At 45.6% G+C, this 18,150-nt stretch overlaps 1 protein-coding gene across 4 annotated transcripts in view; it reads right to left on the reverse strand.

Annotated features, from left to right (window-relative positions):
- The window catches only part of LOC139550906 (ephrin type-B receptor 1-like), a 324,253-nt gene that overhangs the window by 27,083 nt on the left and 279,020 nt on the right, over positions 1-18,150 (reverse strand). For 3 of the 4 annotated variants that reach the window (XM_071362160.1, XM_071362162.1, XM_071362163.1), the window contains 3 exons: positions 12,662-12,850; positions 7,612-7,859; positions 3,388-3,603 (listed from right to left, as the gene is read on the reverse strand). In XM_071362160.1, coding sequence (XP_071218261.1) covers positions 3,388-3,603; positions 7,612-7,859; positions 12,662-12,850 — 653 coding nt within the window. The remainder of the gene's footprint in view (positions 1-3,387; positions 3,604-7,611; positions 7,860-12,661; positions 12,851-18,150) is intronic. The other variant, XM_071362161.1, reaches the window with a different exon arrangement.

Below are 18,150 nucleotides of genomic sequence, written 5' to 3' on the forward strand. Positions count from 1 at the left end.
CTGATACCAGTTACATTTGGATCCTGTCTAATTCTTTCTGCAAGCGGTTCAATTGCCAGTGCAAACAGGAAGGGGAGAGCGGACATCCGTGTCTTGTGTACCTTTCTAAAGCAATTTCATCAGATAATCTATTATTTGTGTATATTTTATGCATCAGGGCATTTATATAATATTTTTATTACATTTATTATTTCAGCTGGAAATAATGCCTAAGCCTAAAAAAAGCCTTTTTCCTTGTGGGGGGCAGGCGAAATGTACCCAGTTGTCCGAATTTTCTGTGGACTTCTGGTCCCCACAAGGATAGCAAAACTAAACCAAACACACACACACACAACACATCATACATTGAACAGGCACTCTGCCTGTCATTCCTTTGAGCCACTGGGTCCCCCAGGGAAAATATGTGATGAAAAAGAAGTGAAAAGATGGATGGATGGATGAACGATAGAAGGATAGATAGATGGACTGATGTGAAATTCATGGCCCGCAGAGCGTCTAAAAATCAATTCTGTCCTCCGTAAGGTCACACAAGTCATCCCTCTCCACTCGCAGTGAGGGCAGCATCCTGAAGAAGTGCATGCTGGGAGTAATTACCCACAACCAAACATAGTGCTGAAGCGGGACAATAGCTGTAGAAAGAAGAAGAGAAAGAGAAAGAAGGTAAAAGTCGACGTCTGTAAACTTCTGTAGTCAATGTTTTGTTTGATGCTCGTCAAAGTGATCTTTAATCGAGCTTTCGTGATATACTGACAACGGTCAGACGGTTTGACTGACATGGTTCAACCAAGTCAAGTTAACAATTTGGTCTTAAACCATGTGCTGGTCAAAACATTACAACTGTATCACCAAAGCCTAAATAAAGAGATGACCTTTTGCGACCATGCAGCAAACATTTGAGGTGAAATGTATTTCTCTACCCCCTGCTCCTATAGCCACTCTGGTCCCTGCGTGAGTGCCAGCCCCAGGGTTAACACTATGTAATTAACAGCATGTCCGCCAGCACCGTCCCCAGCACCGCTCTGGAAGCTAGGTAATTGGTGCCCTCCGAAACGCTGGGAAAACATCACAAAGGAAGGAGAGAAAGGAAAATAAGGTGATTCATTTGCAGGAGGAGGAGGTCAATGGCGACGTATATCACAGCACGTTGGCGGAATTTAATTTCCCTGATTCCCTCGGCCTCCACAAGCCGCGCTGGCCTCGCTCCATGATTGCTTTGGCATTCTGCGTTCACCTCGTAACCGACGGAGGGAGGACAGCGAGTGAAGGGCGCTGCCATGGCGGCTTGGCAGCAAGCATGGCTTAATTAAAGGAAGATGTGAGGGACCCAAGGACCCTGATTCTATCCACAACGTCTCTGCTGTGGATAGAGAATATTCCCAGAACGTTCCCCAGGAGAGTGGATTAGAATGGAGGGTCAGGACCCAGCTAGTGACAAGACACAGTAAGGTCAAGCGGAATGCTCGGAGAGAGTTGTGTTACTCTGGTGTGCTTATGGACGGAGTGCAAATAGCAGTTTCTGTATATGTGTTATATGGCAGAACTGTCATGACATATAGGTCCTATCATTAGGAATACCTGGGTTGGGTAAAGGTACTCTCATTGTACAGTACCTTTCTAATGTTCAAGACAAATTTCCCCTTGGGGACAATAAGGTAGATCCTAAAACCTATATCTATCTATTTTTCAACCCTTATCGCCAGTATAAAACCCTTGAGATACATCATCTCATTTCCAAGGGGTCTTGTATACTGTACATGAAACAACTAAACATCAAGAACACTAAACAATAATCCAATCCCAACATCTAACCCCCTTCGTGGCATCAGCGAGATTGACAGCTGACAACAGAAGGTGTGCTTGTCTTTGTTGTTTCAGCAGGGCTTAACCACAGGGGTCACAGAGACCCAGGTAGGTCTTCCTTCCTAGTGGGCAATTAACTCCCCAAACCCATATCACACTTCCTGTTCACACCTAAGACAACCTGTCAATCAACCGCCTTTCCGGGTATCTCAGTGTTCACAGACAGACAGAGACAGACACACACACACACACAGTCAGGAACACACACAGACTCAGTCACACACTGCGCACCCACACACACACGCGCTGTTGAGTTCTAATAATAATACTCTTCTGACTGGAGGAAGACGTGGGTTTGTACTGTTGTTATCATGTCCTTGACTTCACAAAGAACACCTATGTTTAGATACATAACAACTCATTTTAGTCTTCTATTTTTGTACTACCTTGATAGCTGACTCATGAATCCTATGTTAAGATGCCTTAGAACCTCTATATTTAGAACATGTTTGTGTTTGATCGTTGATGACTCACTAACTATTAGAAAAGAAGGCGCTATCTAGAACCTAAAATGGTTCTTCGACTGTCCCCATAGGATAATCCCTTGATAAAACCTTTTTGGTTCCAGGTATAACCCTTTTGGTTCCAGGTTTAATCCTTTTGGGTTCCATGAACAACCCTTTCCACAGAGGGTTCTACATGGAACCCAAAAGGGTTCTACCTGAAACCAAAAAAGGTTATCCTGTGGGGACAGCCGAAGAACCCTTTTGGAACCCTTTTTTCTAAGAGTGTATAGTGGAATTATATGTATTTCCTCATGTACACATAAATCATTTTCCAAAAGTTTACCTCACTAAAGAAGGGACTCTGGTACGGCACCAGGCTGACTGTATTCCCTCCAAACTGTCAGGAGCAATCAAATAATAAACCACTACATATATCCAACTAATTTGCAAATGCAAATGAAAGTCAATGCAGGGCACACAGTCGGATACACTAACGTTGGCGACTAATAATTACAGATCTGTTCCTCTGTGGTGTTAATTAGGGCACAAACCCTTCCATGATGCCCGAGTAATAATAGAATCTGTCCGTTTAAGGGTCTGGGATGCCCTTTCAATTTGCATGCATCCTACGCATCCCAATGAGAACGGGGCCTTCCCCTAAGTCTGCATGTCTCTGCACTAATGAAGATGTGACAGTACTACTGCGTGACTAGCGGGAAGAGGGAGGAGAAGGAGGAGAGAAGGCTTGTGGAATGGTTAAAGAGAAGAGACAGAGGTGGAGTTGAGGTGAGGGAGAGTGGTGAAGAGGACTGAAAGGAATTGCCTGAGAGATGGTCGCACAAACGGTTGTAGTTCTTTAGATGTACCATTTACCCCTACTGTACTCAAGCAGTCCTACACACACACACGCACACGCACACACACACAACAAAAAAGAGACATATCACAGTTTCTCTGTTCTACATTGCTTGTTTTCAACGAGTTGCTATGAACATTGCTGGCGACCTACCTATCCATTTCAAAGTGTAAAGGTAGGAAAACATCAGAACAAAACACTCAGAGAGTAGCTAGTAGGACATACCAGAGAGCTGGTGTAGGAGGGGTCAGAGGTATCGTCCTGGAGGTAGCGCGACAGCCCGAAGTCAGACACTTTGCAGACCAGGTTGCTGTTGACCAGGATGTTGCGAGCGGCCAGGTCTCTATGGACGTAGTTCATCTCAGAGAGGTACTTCATGCCCGCCGCGATGCCCCTCATCATGCCCACCAGCTGGATCACGGTGAACTGACCGTCGTTTTGCTGCAGGAGAGAAGAGATGGAGAGACGAGAGAAAGAAACAGATAAATGAGGATCGTTAGTGTCATTACCGCTGTTAGTATTGTGATCGCCGCCATTTTCTCTTGCTGCAGAGACAGGAGAAGACGACGGCCATGTCAAAATAAACTTTTAATTTGCAGGCCTTTCCGCTGAGATGTTGACAATATACAAGCAATACTTCACTGATTCCTACACGATTTGACAGCATTAGGCATTGAGGTGTGTCGACCAGACACGGTTGTATTCGATTGCATGGTTCTATTTGATTGCAATGCAATTGATTTGACAACCGCAACGACATGACACAAACACAAGCACATTCTGCATGCTATGCCACATATTCTGTGTCATATTACATAAAGGCCATGCCTAGCCAACATTGTCCTGACACGGAGAGAGTCTGTGCTGAAAATTCTGCGTCCTCTGGGATCTCGCTCCCAGATTAGACAACCCTGCGGATGCATCTGTGACACCATAGCCAGGAAGTAAGAGTAAACTTTTGTACAAGGGTACAAGATAAGCCGTCAGACATACGTACAATGTTCCATACACACACAGTGTGACAAACAGCCTAACCTGATACCTATCTGAGCGCGACCTACTTCTACAAGACAGAAAACAGCTTTTTTCTGTGTCTGATTATGTGACTGAATCTTGAAGCGTTGCGCTTAAAGTGGTTTGTTCTTTAGATTTGTACTTTTACACTAGCAGCTATTGACACAGACACAGACAGCCCTTGTCTTGCATCTCATCACCTATTTTATATCAAAAGGAAAGGGTATTCTTTTTGATTCCCAAATTGGATTCTCCAAACACGATCCTATCAAAACTAGTTGTTGGAGGATGTAGTAAAAATGGTACATGGTCCATCACTGTGGGTAACACACACACACACACACACGGCGGAGCTCTCTCCCCTTCCTAGTTCCTCCCCGTGTCTCCAATGCTCAGAGGAGCTTTGAACCCGACACACACTAACAAATAAGAGGGTAGGGTAAGATCGATGGGAACACAAGTCAGATGTGGCGGCTAGCAAAGCCAACTTCAAAGGGTCCCTTTAAACCAGCAGTAGATCAAAGTGAAGAGGAAAACCAATCCAAGAGATGGAGGAAGAAGGGAAGGAGAGAAAAAAAAGGGTTGAATATTGATTAAGCTGTACAATTGCTCGTTCCTTACCAGCTACAAAAGAGTGAGGGGATAGTTCATTAAGAGCTTGGGGCATGAGTAGAGAAATTAAATGAAGACGGAAGTTGGCTATTTCAGGAAGTCTTCGATGAGGAGAAGATGGAATTGTGTTCGGTTCATTTTCAAGTCTTCTGGAGTTACACAGCGGTCTCTATTTTCAGCTGGTGTGAAGGAGGCGCAATGGTATTTTCCAGCCCTAAAGCCAGGCTCGGAAATTTACCTGTCCAACATCAGCTCGCTTGCGCTGAGGTGGAAGGGTGGCAATATTTGAGGTGTGTCCTGAAAAACAAGTGACAATTTCATGCGTCTCTAAAGGGACTTTTTAAGAGCCAGAAAAAGCAGGTCTTAACGGTAATGCAGTTGATGATGGCATGGGTTTTGAGAGCAGGAGCTCAGCCTATCCAGCCATGACGCACAGGGCCCAGGGGAAGAGAAATGTTGCTTTTGTGCCAGTGAATCTCGTATTAAGAAACATAAAAAAAAACTATTGGTTTCCCCCCCATTTAATTTGATTAAAAACCAAGCATAGCCTACCCTCCCTTTAATCAACGCTGGTTTAGCAGTTTCACATAGGTCTGTCTTTTTATGCTGGCCATTATCCAAGTAGCCTATGAATAAAGGGCTCTACTGAGAGTTATACTGGTGCTACTGAGAGCTACTGAAAGTCTACTGGTCAACTGAGAGTGCTTTGACATATTTTGGAGGTTTGTGCCCTCATGCTTTTTCATTATTCACAATCCACATACCTGCATACTTCATTTCACTTGATTGAGTAGGCTGTTCATCCCCATGTTCATCGCCATTCCCCTCGTCTGATTACCAAAGACATGTTCCTCCAAACTATTCAATCCTATAATACCATGTCAAGGGCCGATTTTTTTGAGAATCTGCCTCGCACATAGGCAACAATACAATTGACAGGAGCCTAGTTGTTTGTATAGACGTGTGAATGTTATGTGTAAAGACACTGAGGACTACGTGTGTACACAGTGCCATAGAACGAGAGAAGCGATTTATGAGGTCATGCTTCTGACCCCATCCTATTTAGAAATATTGGTGTTGTTTTAAAAAACAGATTGCTTGTTTTCCTTTACATATCAAGCCCTTCATAGGCTACCCTTACCCTAGGACTCGGCTACTAAGGCTGGTTCAACAGCAATGCTGTCGTGCCTTTTTGATCCTTCCTGGTCTTGCAACGTAGTTGATCCATAAAAGGTGTTTAAATGGTCTATTCGTCAGAGGGTCTTGAATTGAAAATATACTGCACATCCTAAATCAGACACACATATGCCTACTTGCATACTTCATTTCACTTGTTCAAGTATCCATCCCCATCTCCAAAGAGCGCCTCTCATCCGGTTACCAAATACACACTTCAAACGTATTTAAATGACTCAGTCCTATAGTGCAGCATCAATGGTAGGCCTAGGCTATATTTTGCTTATTGAGATTTTGTGTCACACACATACAATACAATTTACGGTAGCCTAGTATTGTCATTTGAGGAGGAGTGCGATGCGTAAAGACATGTAGGCTAGGCGCGTTTAAGTCAATTACAACAATGTTGACTGCCAACATTCCAAGCATAGTCTATTGAGAAAATTCTGGATGTTTTCGTTTTTTTACTGTTGCTATTACTCCTTACTATAGCCTATGCTATTAGATACGTTGTAGAATTAATCAACAATGGACCAGGACAAGAACATTCCATGCCCCAGCCGAATTGGAGTTGATGACAACGCAAAGACCATCAATAATCTACAGAACTTGAGACAAACACATGCAGTATTAAGCTATGGAACTCATTGGCCAAGCCCTCGTCACACCTGCAACTTGTTTATTAATTAAAACCCAAAATATTTCTGACACACCCTCAGACCTATAGCGCTACTGGCAGCGCTTAGATCATGGTTCCACAACTGAAGGCCCGTGGGACGAATTTGGCCCGCGGATGGTTTAATTTGGCCCCCCAAGTTTTCTGTGGAATTTTCATTGTTGGACATAAAATACTGTAAAAACACCAGGAAATCAGCTCCAAGTGATTTTAATTTAAGAAATCTGTTCCCAATTATTCCCACGCATAATATAGAGACACATGATCATATACAAATGTAAGCAAGGTTTGAAATGATTATGTTTAAGTCAAAGATATGTCTTTGGGCTTCTTGCGGTCAATTTGCAGTCTACAAATTATTTGTAATTACAATCCAATCCACTACAATCCACTCCAGGAAAAAATCGTCCAGCAACTGAATCTAGTTGATGATCCCTGGCTTAGATTTACCATTGCGTTAGGTTAGTTAAAATAGAGCTCAGTGTGCTCTAATCCTAAACCCTATTATTGGCTGTAGAACTCTACAGTACATTGCCATGGCCCATGAACTGCATGTTTATTGCAGTCACAAATGTTCTACATTATATATCATCATCTCTAACTCATATGCGTTTTGTCAATCCACAAACAAGCTGCAATGCACCAGTGCAGTCTTAGTGCAACATACATCATCATATATGTGAATAGCCAATTATGTAAATAAATTATTACCACAGTATAACATTTCTATAAAGATACTATAAAAAGAGATGGTAAACTGTGTTAATAAATTATTAATTAGGCATAGTGGACTGAAAACCGTCCATATTCCTGGGGCTATATTCATAAAGTGGCACCTAGTGGGAGTGCTGATCTAGGATCAGTTTTGCCTTTTAAATCATAATGAATACGATTACATGTACAGGGAGACCAGCTGATCTTAGAGCTACTCTACTCTAAGATGCTTGATACACACATGCTCTATAACTCACCCTCAGGAAGGAATCAAGTGCCCCGTTCTCCATAAACTCTGTGACGATCATGACTGGCCGACTCTTGGTGACCACGCCCTCAAGTCTGATGATGTTGGGGTGGTCGAACTGTCCCATGATTGACGCCTCGGACAGGAAGTCCCGCCTCTGCTTCTCCACGTATCCTGCCTTCAGGGTCTTAATGGCCACGTAGATCTCCCTCTTGCCGGGCAGCTTCAGACGTCCCTTGTACACCTCACCAAACTCACCTGGGGGAGAGAGTGTGTGGTTATAGCGCTAGATCAACAATCTAGACAGATCAAGTATTAGACCTTGAGATTTCAGTAAATAGGAATCCATTAGATTGTGCTAGTGCAAGACCTTAAAACTGGCTCAATAAACTATCATTGACCACGGATCCTACACAACTTGCATGTTGGACCATAGGTCACAAGCAGTGTTTTCACTAATCAAAATGACACTACATGACCAAATGTATGTGGACACCTGCTCGTCCAACATCTCAATCCAAAATCATTGGCATTAATAAGGAGTTGGTGCCCCCTTTGCTGCTATAACAGCGTCCACTCTTCTGGGAAGGCTTTCCACTAGAAGATCGAACATTTCTGTGGGGACTTGCTTCCATTTAGCCACAAGCGCATTAGTGAGGTCGAGCACTGATGTTGGACAATTAGGCCTGGCTCACAGTCAACGTTTCAATTCATCCTAAAGGTGTTTGATGGAGTTGAGGTCAAGGCCGTGTGCAGGCCAGTCAAGTTCTTCCACACCGATCTCGAATAAACCATTTTTGTATGGACCTCGCTTTGTGCATGGGGGCATTCTCATGCTGAAATAGGAAAGGGCCCCCCCAAACTGTTGCCACAAAGTTGGAAGCGCATAATTGTCTAGAATGTCATTGTATGCAGTAGCATTAAGATTTCCTTTCACTCGAACTAAGGGACCTAGCCCGAACCATGAAAAACAGCCCCAGGCCATTATTCCTCCTCCACCAAACTTTACAGTTGGCAATATGCATTCGGGCAGGTCCCGTTCTCTTGGGATCTGCCAAACCCAGATTTGTCTGTCAGACTGCCAGATGGTGAAGCGTGATTCATAACTCCAGAGAACGTGTTTCCACTGCTCCAGAGTCCAATGGCAGCGAGCTTTACATCACTCCAGCCAATGCTTGGCATTGCGTATGGTGATCTTAGGCTTGTGTGCGGCTGCTCGGCCATAGAAACCCATTTCATGAAGCTCCCGACGAACAGTTATTGTGCTGACGTTGCTTCCTGAGGCAGTTTGCATCTCGGTAGTGATTGTTGCAACTGAGGACAGACAATTTTTATGCGCTACGTGCTTCAGCACTCGGCGGTTCCGTTCTGTGAGCTTGTGTGACCTACCACTTCTCATCTGAGCCGTTGTTGCCCCTAGACGTTTCCACTTCACAACAGAAGCACTTACAGTTAACCGGGGCAGCTCTAGCAGGGCAGAAATTTGACAAAAAGGTGGCATCCTTTGACGGTGCCACGTTGAAACTCACTGAGCTTTTCAGTAAGGCCATTCTACTGCGAATGTTTGTCTATGGAGATTGCATGGCTGTGTGCTCGATTTTATACACCTATCACCAACGGGTGTGGCTGAAATAGCCGAATCCACTAATTTGTCGTACGTTTACATACGCCTTAGCCATTACATTTAAACTCAGTTTTTCACAATTTCTGACATTTAATCCAAGTAAAAATTCTTAGGTCAGTTAGGATCACCACTTGATTTTAAGAATGTGAAATGTCAGAATAATAGTAGAGAGAATGATTTATTTCAGCTTTTATTTCTTTCATCACATTCCCAGTGGGTCAGAAGTTTACATACACTCAATTAGTATTTGGTAGCATTGCCTATAAATTGTTTAGCTTGGGTTAAATGTTTTGGGTAGCCTTCCACAAGCTTCCCACAATAAGAATTTTGGCCCATTCCTCCTGACAGAGCTGGTGTAACTGAGTCAGGTTTGCAGGCCTCCTTGCTCACACACGCTTTTTCAGGTCTGCCCTCAAATTTTCTATAGGATTGAGATGGCCACTCCAATACCTTGACTTTGTTGTCCTTAAGCCATTTTGCCACAACTTTGGAAGTATGCTTGAGATCATTGTCCATTTGGAAGGCCCATTTGCGACCAAGCTTGAACTTCCTGACTGATGTCTTGAGATGTTGCTTCAATATATCCACATAATTTTCCTGCCTCATGATGCCATCTATTTTGTGAAGTGCACCAGTCCCTCCTGCAGCAAAGCAACCCCACAACATGATGCTGCCACCCCCGTGCTTCACGGTTGGGATGGTATTCTTCGGCTTGCAAGCCTCCCCATTTTTCCTCCAAACATAACGATGGTCATTATGGCCAAACAGTTCTATTTTTGTTTCATCAGACCAGAGGACATTTCTCCAAAAAGTACGATCTTTGTCCCCATGTGCAGTTGCAAACCATATTCTGGCTTTTTTATGGCGGTTTAGGAGCAGTGGCTTCTTCCTTGCTGAGCGGCCTTTCAGGTTATGTAGATATAGGACCCGTTTTACTGTGGATATAGATACTTTTGTGCCTGTTTCCTCCAGCATCTTCACAAGGTCCTTTGCTGTTGTACTGGGATTGATTTGCACTTTTCGCACCAAAGTACGTTCATCTCTAAGAGACAGAACGCGTCTCCTTCCTGAGCGGTATGACGGCTGCGTGGTCCCATGGTGTTTATACTTGTGTACTATTGTTTGTACAGATGAACGTGGTACCTTCAGGCGTTTGGAAATTGCTCCCAAGGATGAACCAGACTTGTGGAGGTCTAAAAAAAATAATCTGAGGTCTTGGCTGATTTCTTAAGATTTTCCCATGATGTCAAGCAAAGAGGCACTGAGTTTGAAGGTAGGCCTTGAAATACATCCACAGGTACATCTCCAATTGACTCAAATGATGTAAATTTGCCTATCAGAAGCTGCTAAAGCCATGACATAATTTTCTGGAATTTTCCAAGCTGTTTAGAGGCACAGTCAACTTAGTGTATGTAAACTCCTGACCCACTGGAATTGTGATACAGTGAATTATAAGTGAAATAATCTGTCTGTAAACAATTGTTGGAAAAATTACTTGTGTCATGCACGAAGTAGATGTCCTAACCGACTTGCTAAAAGTATAGTTTGTTAACAAGAAATTTGTGGAGTGGTTGAAAAACGAGTTTTAATGACTCCAACCTAAGTCTATGTAAACTTCCGACTTCAACTGTATAGTGTAATTATTGTATTTGTGATACTGATCAACAGTGGGGCTATCTTGTTCCACAGCAGCTCAGAATATGGGGAGGAAATTTATCAATATAAACTAAAAGAGTAACAACCCAACAAATTCACAGTAAATATTTCCATTCCTTGATTACTCATCATGCTCCAGGCATCCTGTGGCGATCTCACACCACAAATAAACAAAAAAAACAAACATCGGTAATTAGCAAATCCCCATCTCCCCTTACCCTTCCCCTACCCCTCCTCCATCTTCCCTTCCCCTTCCCCTCCTCCATCTCCCCCTTTCCTTCCCCTCCTCCATCTCCCCCTTTCCTTCCCCACCTCCATCTCCCCCTATCCTTCCCCACCTCCATCTCCCCTTCCCCTCCTCCATCTCCCCTTACACTCCTCCATCTCCCCTTACACTCCTCCATCTCCCTCTTTCCTTCCCCGCCTCCATCTCCCCCTATCCTTCCCCGCCTCCATCTCTCTCTATCCTTCCCCTCCTCCATCTCCCCCTATCCTTCCCCTTCTCCATCTCCCCTATCCTTCCCCTTCTCCATCTCCCCCTATCCTTCCCCGCCTCCATCTCCCCCTATCCTTCCGCTCCTCCATCTCCCCCTATCCTTCCCCACCTCCATCTCCCCCTATCCTTCCCCTCCTCCATCTCTCCCTATCCTTCCCCTCCTCCATCTCCCCCTATCCTTCCCCTCCTCCATCTCCCTCTATCCTTCCCCTCCTCCATCTCCCCCTTTCCTTCCCCGCCTCCATCTCCCCCTATCCTTCCCCACCTCCATCTCCCCCTATCCTTCCCCTCCTCCATCTCCCCTATCCTTCCCCTTCTCCATCTCCCCCTATCCTTCCCCTCCTCCATCTCCCCCTTTCCTTCCCCACCTCCATCTCCCCCATCTCCCCCTATCCTTCCCCTCTTCCATCTCCCCCTATCCTTCCCCTCCTCCATCTCCCCTATCCTTCCCCTCCTCCATCTCCCTTTATCCTTCCTCGCCTCCATCTCCCCCTTTCCTTCCCCTCCTCCATCTCCCCCTATCCTTCCCCTCCTCCATCTCCCCCTATCCTTCCCTCACACGGTGTTTCCTATCATGCAGTGTGTCCCAGCCAGACCATGGGAGTCTATTCCAGTCCTTGTCTCATTAGCCTGCATGGTGTTATTTTAGTCTCCGTATGAATCAACACACATCAGCATGTCCTCCATACAGTCAACAAGGTCTGTCCTGGCTCACTGAGGAAGGACATGTCCCGAGAGAGAGAGAGAGAGAGTTAGAGAGAGAGAGCGAGAGCTAGAGAGAGAGCGAGAGAGTGAGAGCTAGAGAGAGAGTGAGAGCTAGAGAGAGAGCGAGAGCGCGCGCGAGAGAGAGAGAGAGAGAGCTAGAGAGAGAGCGAGAGCGCGTGCGCGAGAGAGAGAGAGAGAGAGAGAGAGAGCTAGAGAGAGAGCGAGAGCGAGAGAGCTAGAGAGAGAGCGAGAGCGAGAGCTAGAGAGAGAGATGCAGGGAATGGGATGCTATTGGCTAAAGTTATTTCTGCTGCTATCTAGCTAAGGGACAGCAGATGACCTGCAGTATATTCTACTAGTGCATCACAGGGCACATCAGAAGTGAGCATGTCAAATGCCTGCAATGTAACATCGGTAAGGATGTTGGATGAGGTCAGTGGCAAAATACTGTATACTTGCACACATATATAAATATTGACCCACAAAGATAACCAACACACAACTGCACCCCCCCCCCCCCCCTCCACACACCCCTCCACATCCACTCACACACACACACACACATTCATTCACATTTACCTGCACCAATGACCTCTTCGATTTTGACGGTGGACACATCGATCTCCTTGGCGAACTCCCGGACGGCCTCGTTGGGGTCCTCGTAGGTAAAGGGGTCGATGTAGATCTTCATCCCCGGAGAGCCTGAGAAGTGGGTCGGGCAGCCCAGTGGGGAGGTGCAGTTAGACATGTCGGCTCTCAGGGAGAGCTCTAGAACCAATCAGAGTGGCCAGTGAACAATCCAGAATAGAGTAAAGGCTTTGTACATGGAAGGCGTTTTTGGTGGTGAAATGGGAAATGGATGAATATTGAAATATGTCCATATGTCCACACAGTATGTCATATGCTGTTATGTCCATGATGCATATGACAGCAAAGTGCAATGAAAAAAAAACGACCTGTGCATCACATTAATCCAACTCTCAAAAGGTTAAAATGCATTAGTAAAATGAGTGATTTTTCTTTGGGTGGAGGCGAACAAGCAAGCATGTGTGAATGGATTTGAATTACAGTAATTACAGTAAAGTCCATTAAGGCTATACTGTTTGCTCCCTATAGAATTGAGAGAGATAGCGAGACAGAGAAACAGAGAGACACACAGACAAATCGAGAGAGAACAAAAGAACGCGCGAGAGAGAAAAATGCAGACAGATTTTTTCCTTTCCTCTCCCTCACTCCCTTCCTCTCTGCCCTTTGATAGCGGAGGAACCAATTTCCCCACCGCCTCTCCCCATAGGAGCTCATAAACTGATAAAAACCGCCTCGCTATCAAGCGTCTCAGATAGGTGAGTACAGTTCACTGTCTGGGGATGTCTGGGAATGGAGGATCACTTGGCTTGGGGCGTAGTGAGAATATTATTCAACCCATGCAATGACAACACAGAATATGTGTCTGAAATGCCAACCTACCTGCTATATCTTGTACTACATTTGACGAGAGCTACATGGGACAGCCGCGTACTGGGGCTATGGCCAAAAGTGATGCGCTACATAGAGAATAGGGTGTCATTTGAGATGCAGCTCAAGACAGTCGCCAAAATCCATCCCAACCCTTCAGAGAGCTGATTCTCTCAAAGACATTGATTGCCACTCAGACTGATTTTTACAATATGGCAACCATGATTCAAATGAACCCATCCTCTGCTCACGAACCTCATTCATCTACATGACATGCAGCACATAGGCTAAGCAGAGTCTCGAGTGGCTGAGGACTGGCTGAGAGGGGGATAGGAAGGACAGGATCTAGTCAAGGAGGGGCTCAAGGTACTTTACCTATAGCCCTTGGCTGGAAGCCCTGTCTTGTTAGTACACTCATTACCTTGAACCCTGCCTCTGTGGAATTGCTTATTAGAGACTCCATAGAGATTGGATTACAGCTAAGCAATGAGAGGGTTGAGAGCTCGGCATTCTATAATGACGTTCTGGACATGTGTGTGGCTGAAATAAGGGTAGTAATACTGATAGACACATCTCAGGAATCGGAGGCCTGGCAAACACACAAGTAAATAGGAATGCATACACACGTATACACCACAGGAAGTTGGTGGCACCTTAACTGGGGAGGACAGGTTCGTGGTAATGGCTGGAGAGGAATGAGTGGAATGCCATTCCATTCGCACCGTTCCAGCCATTATTATGAGGCGTCCTCCTCTCAGCAGCCTCCACTGGTATACACATGCAAACATATGCACACGCGCACACACACACACGCACAAACTTGAATCCATTGCCTTTTTCCATATTCCAGTCCACTTTCATGTATAATTTAATTAGCTAACCGCGTATCTCCTCCTTCTCTCTGGTAAAGCCCTGTTAAACTCGGACGCATCTTTTCATGGCCCACCGATAAAATATAGATCCAAGCCTTAATATTTCATGGCTCCTTGATCTGTGCGTACGGGCCAAAGTGCATCCAAACCTCCAGGTTTATTTTTACCCAGTTATAAAACAACAAGGCCCATTGGGAGAGGGGGAGAGGGGGGAGAGAGGAAGGAGAGAGAGTTAGAGAGAGAGAGAGAGAGAACTATAACTAACAGCTCATGACACAGATGTGGCTCAAAAGTGCACCTAAACTAATATACTTCCTAGCGCCATAATGTACACTCGCTACAGGCAACACATATTTTTTTATTTTTTTTTATTTCACCTTTATTTAACCAGGTAGGCTAGTTGAGAACAAGTTCTCATTTGCAACTGCGACCTGGCCAAGATAAAGCATAGCAGTGTGAACAGACAACACAGAGTTACACATGGAGTAAACAATAAACAAGTCAATAACATGGTAGAAAAAAAAAAGAGAATCTATATACAATGTGTGCAAAAGGCATGAGGTAGGCAATAAATCGAATAATTACAATTTAGCAGATTAACACTGGAGTGATAAATCATCAGATGATCATGTGCAAGAAGAGATACTGGTGTGCAAAAGAGCAGAAAAGTAAATAAATAAAAGCAGTATGGGGGGTGAGGTAGGTAAATTGGGTGGGTAGTTTACAGATGGACTATGTACAGCTGCAGCGATCGGTTAGCTGCTCGGATAGCAGATTTTTAAAGTTGTTGAGGGAGATAAAAGTCTCCAACTTCAGAGATTTTTGCAATTCGTTCCAGTCGCAGGCAGCAGAGAACTGGAAGGAAAGGCGTCCAAATGAGGTTTTGGCTTTAGGGATGATCAGTGAGATACACCTGCTGGAGCGCGTGTTGCAGGTGGGTGTAGCCATCGTGACCAGTGAACTGAGATAAGGCGGCACTTTACCTAGCATAGCCTTGTAGATGACCTGGAGCCAGTGGGTCTGACGACGAACATGTAGCGAGGGCCAGCCGACTAGGGCATACAGGTCGCAGTGGTGGGTCGTATAAGGTGCTTTAGTAACAAAACGAATGGCACTGTGATAAACTGCATCCAGTTTGCTGAGTAGAGTATTGGAAGCTATTTTGTAGATGACATCGCCGAAGTCGAGGATCGGTAGGATAGTCAGTTTTACTAGGGTAAGTTTGGCGGCGTGAGTGAAGGAGGCTTTGTTGCGGAATAGAAAGCCGATTCTTGCTTTGATTTTGGATTGGAGATGTTTGATATGAGTCTGGAAGGAGAGTTTGCAGTCTAGCCAGACACCTAGGTACTTATAGATGTCCACATATTCTAGGTCGGAACCGTCCAGGGTGGTGATGCGTGCGGGTGCAGGCAGCGAACGGTTGAAAAGCATGCATTTGGTTTTACTAGCGTTTAAGAGCAGTTGGAGGCCACGGAAGGAGTGTTGTATGGCATTGAAGCTCGTTTGGAGGTTAGATAGTACAGTGTCCAAGGAAGGGCCGGAAGTATATAGAATGCTGTCGTCTGCGTAGAGGTGGATCAGGGAATCGCCCGCAGCAAGAGCAACATCATTGATGTATACAGAGAAAAGAGTCGGCCCGAGAATTGAACCCTGTGGTACCCCCATAGAGACTGCCAGAGGACCGGACAACATGCCCTCCGATTTGACACACTGAACTCTGTCTGCAAAGTAGTTGGTGAACCAGGCAAGGCAGTCATTAGAAAAACCGAGGCTACTGAGTCTGCCGATAAGAATATGGTGATTGACAGAGTCGAAAGCCTTGGCCAGGTCGATGAAGACGGCTGCACAGTAATGTCTTTTATCGATGGCGGTTATGATATCGTTTAGTACCTTGAGCGTGGCTGAGGTGCACCCATGACCGGCTCGGAAACCGGATTGCACAGCGGAGAAGGTACGGTGGGATTCGAGATGGTCAGTGATCTGTTTGTTGACTTGGCTTTCGAAGACCTTAGATAGGCAGGGCAGGATGGATATAGGTCTGTAACAGTTTGGGTCCAGGGTGTCTCCCCCTTTGAAGAGGGGGATGACCGCGGCAGCTTTCCAATCCTTGGGGATCTCAGATGATACGAAGGAGAGGTTGAACAGGCTGGTGATAGGGGGTGCGACAATGGCGGCGGACAGTTTCAGAAATAGGGGGTCCAGATTGTCAAGCCCAGCTGATTTGTATGGGTCCAGGTTTTCCAGCTCTTTCAGAACATCTGCTATCTGGATTTGGGTAAAGGAGAAGCTGGGGAGGCTTGGGCGAGTAGCAGCGGAGGGGGCGGGGCTGTTGGCCAAGGTTGGAGTCGCCAGGAGGAAGGCATGGCCAGCCATTGAGAAATGCTTGTTGAAGTCTTCGATTATCACGGATTTATCGGTGGTGACCGTGTTACCTAGCCTCAGTGCAGTGGGCAGCTGGGAGGAGGTGCTCTTGTTCTCCATGGACTTTACAGTATCCCAGAACTTTTTGGAGTTAGAGCTACAGGATGCAAATTTCTGCTTGAAAAAGCTGGCCTTTGCTTTCCTGACTGACTGCGTGTATTGGTTCCTGACTTCCCTGAACAGTTGCATATCGCGGGGGCTCTTCGATGCTATTGCAGTTCGCCACAGGATGTTTTTGTGCTGGTCGAGGGCAGTCAGGTCTGGAGTGAACCAGGGGCTATATCTGTTCTTGGTTCTGCATTTTTTGAACGGAGCATGCTTGTCTAATATGGTGAGGAAGTAACATTTAAAGAATGACCAGGCATCCTCAACTGACGGGATGAGGTCAATATCCTTCCAGGGAACCCGGGCCAGGTCGATTAGAAAGGCCTGCTCGCAGAAGTGTTTTAGGGAGCGTTTGACAGTGATGAGGGGTGGTCGTTTGACCGCGGACCCGTGGCGGATACAGGCAATGAGGCAGTGATCACTGAGATCTTGATTGAAGACAGCAGAGGTGTATTTGGAGGGCAGGTTGGTCAGGATAATGTCTATTAGGGTGCCCATGTTTACGGATTTAGGGTTGTACCTGGTGGGTTCCTTGATGATTTGTGTGAGATTGAGGGCATCAAGCTTGGATTGTAGGACTGCCGGGGTGTTAAGCATATCCCAGTTTAGGTCACCTAACAGAACAAACTCTGAAGCTAGATGGGGAGCGATCAATTCACAGATGGTGTCCAGGGCACAGCTGGGAGCTGAGGGGGGTCGGTAGCAGGCGGCAACAGTGAGAGACTTATTTCTGGAGAGATTAATTTTTAAAATTAGAAGTTCGAACTGTTTGGGCATAGACCTGGAAAGTATGACAGAACTTTGCAGGCTATCTCTGCAGTAGATTGCAACTCCTCCCCCTTTGGCAGTTCTATCTTGACGGAAAGTGTTATAGTTGGGTATGGAAATCTCAGAATTTTTGGTGGCCTTCCTAAGCCAGGATTCGGACACGGCAAGGACATCAGGGTTGGCAGAGTGTGCTAAAGCGGTGAGTAAGGCAAACTTAGGGAGGAGGCTTCTGATGTTGACATGCATGAGGCCAAGGCTTTTTCGATCACAGAAGTCAACAAATGAGGGTGACTGGGGACATGCAGGGCCTGGGTTTACCTCCACATCACCCGAGGAACAGAGGAGTAGTAGGATGAGGGTGCGGCTAAAGGCTATCAAAACTGGTCGCCTAGAGCGTTGGGGACAAAGAATAAAAGGAGCAGATTTATGGGCGTGGTAGAATAGATT

This window comes from Salvelinus alpinus, chromosome 23, assembly GCF_045679555.1.
Source record: "Salvelinus alpinus chromosome 23, SLU_Salpinus.1, whole genome shotgun sequence".
Taxonomy (NCBI): Eukaryota; Metazoa; Chordata; class Actinopteri; order Salmoniformes; family Salmonidae; genus Salvelinus; species Salvelinus alpinus.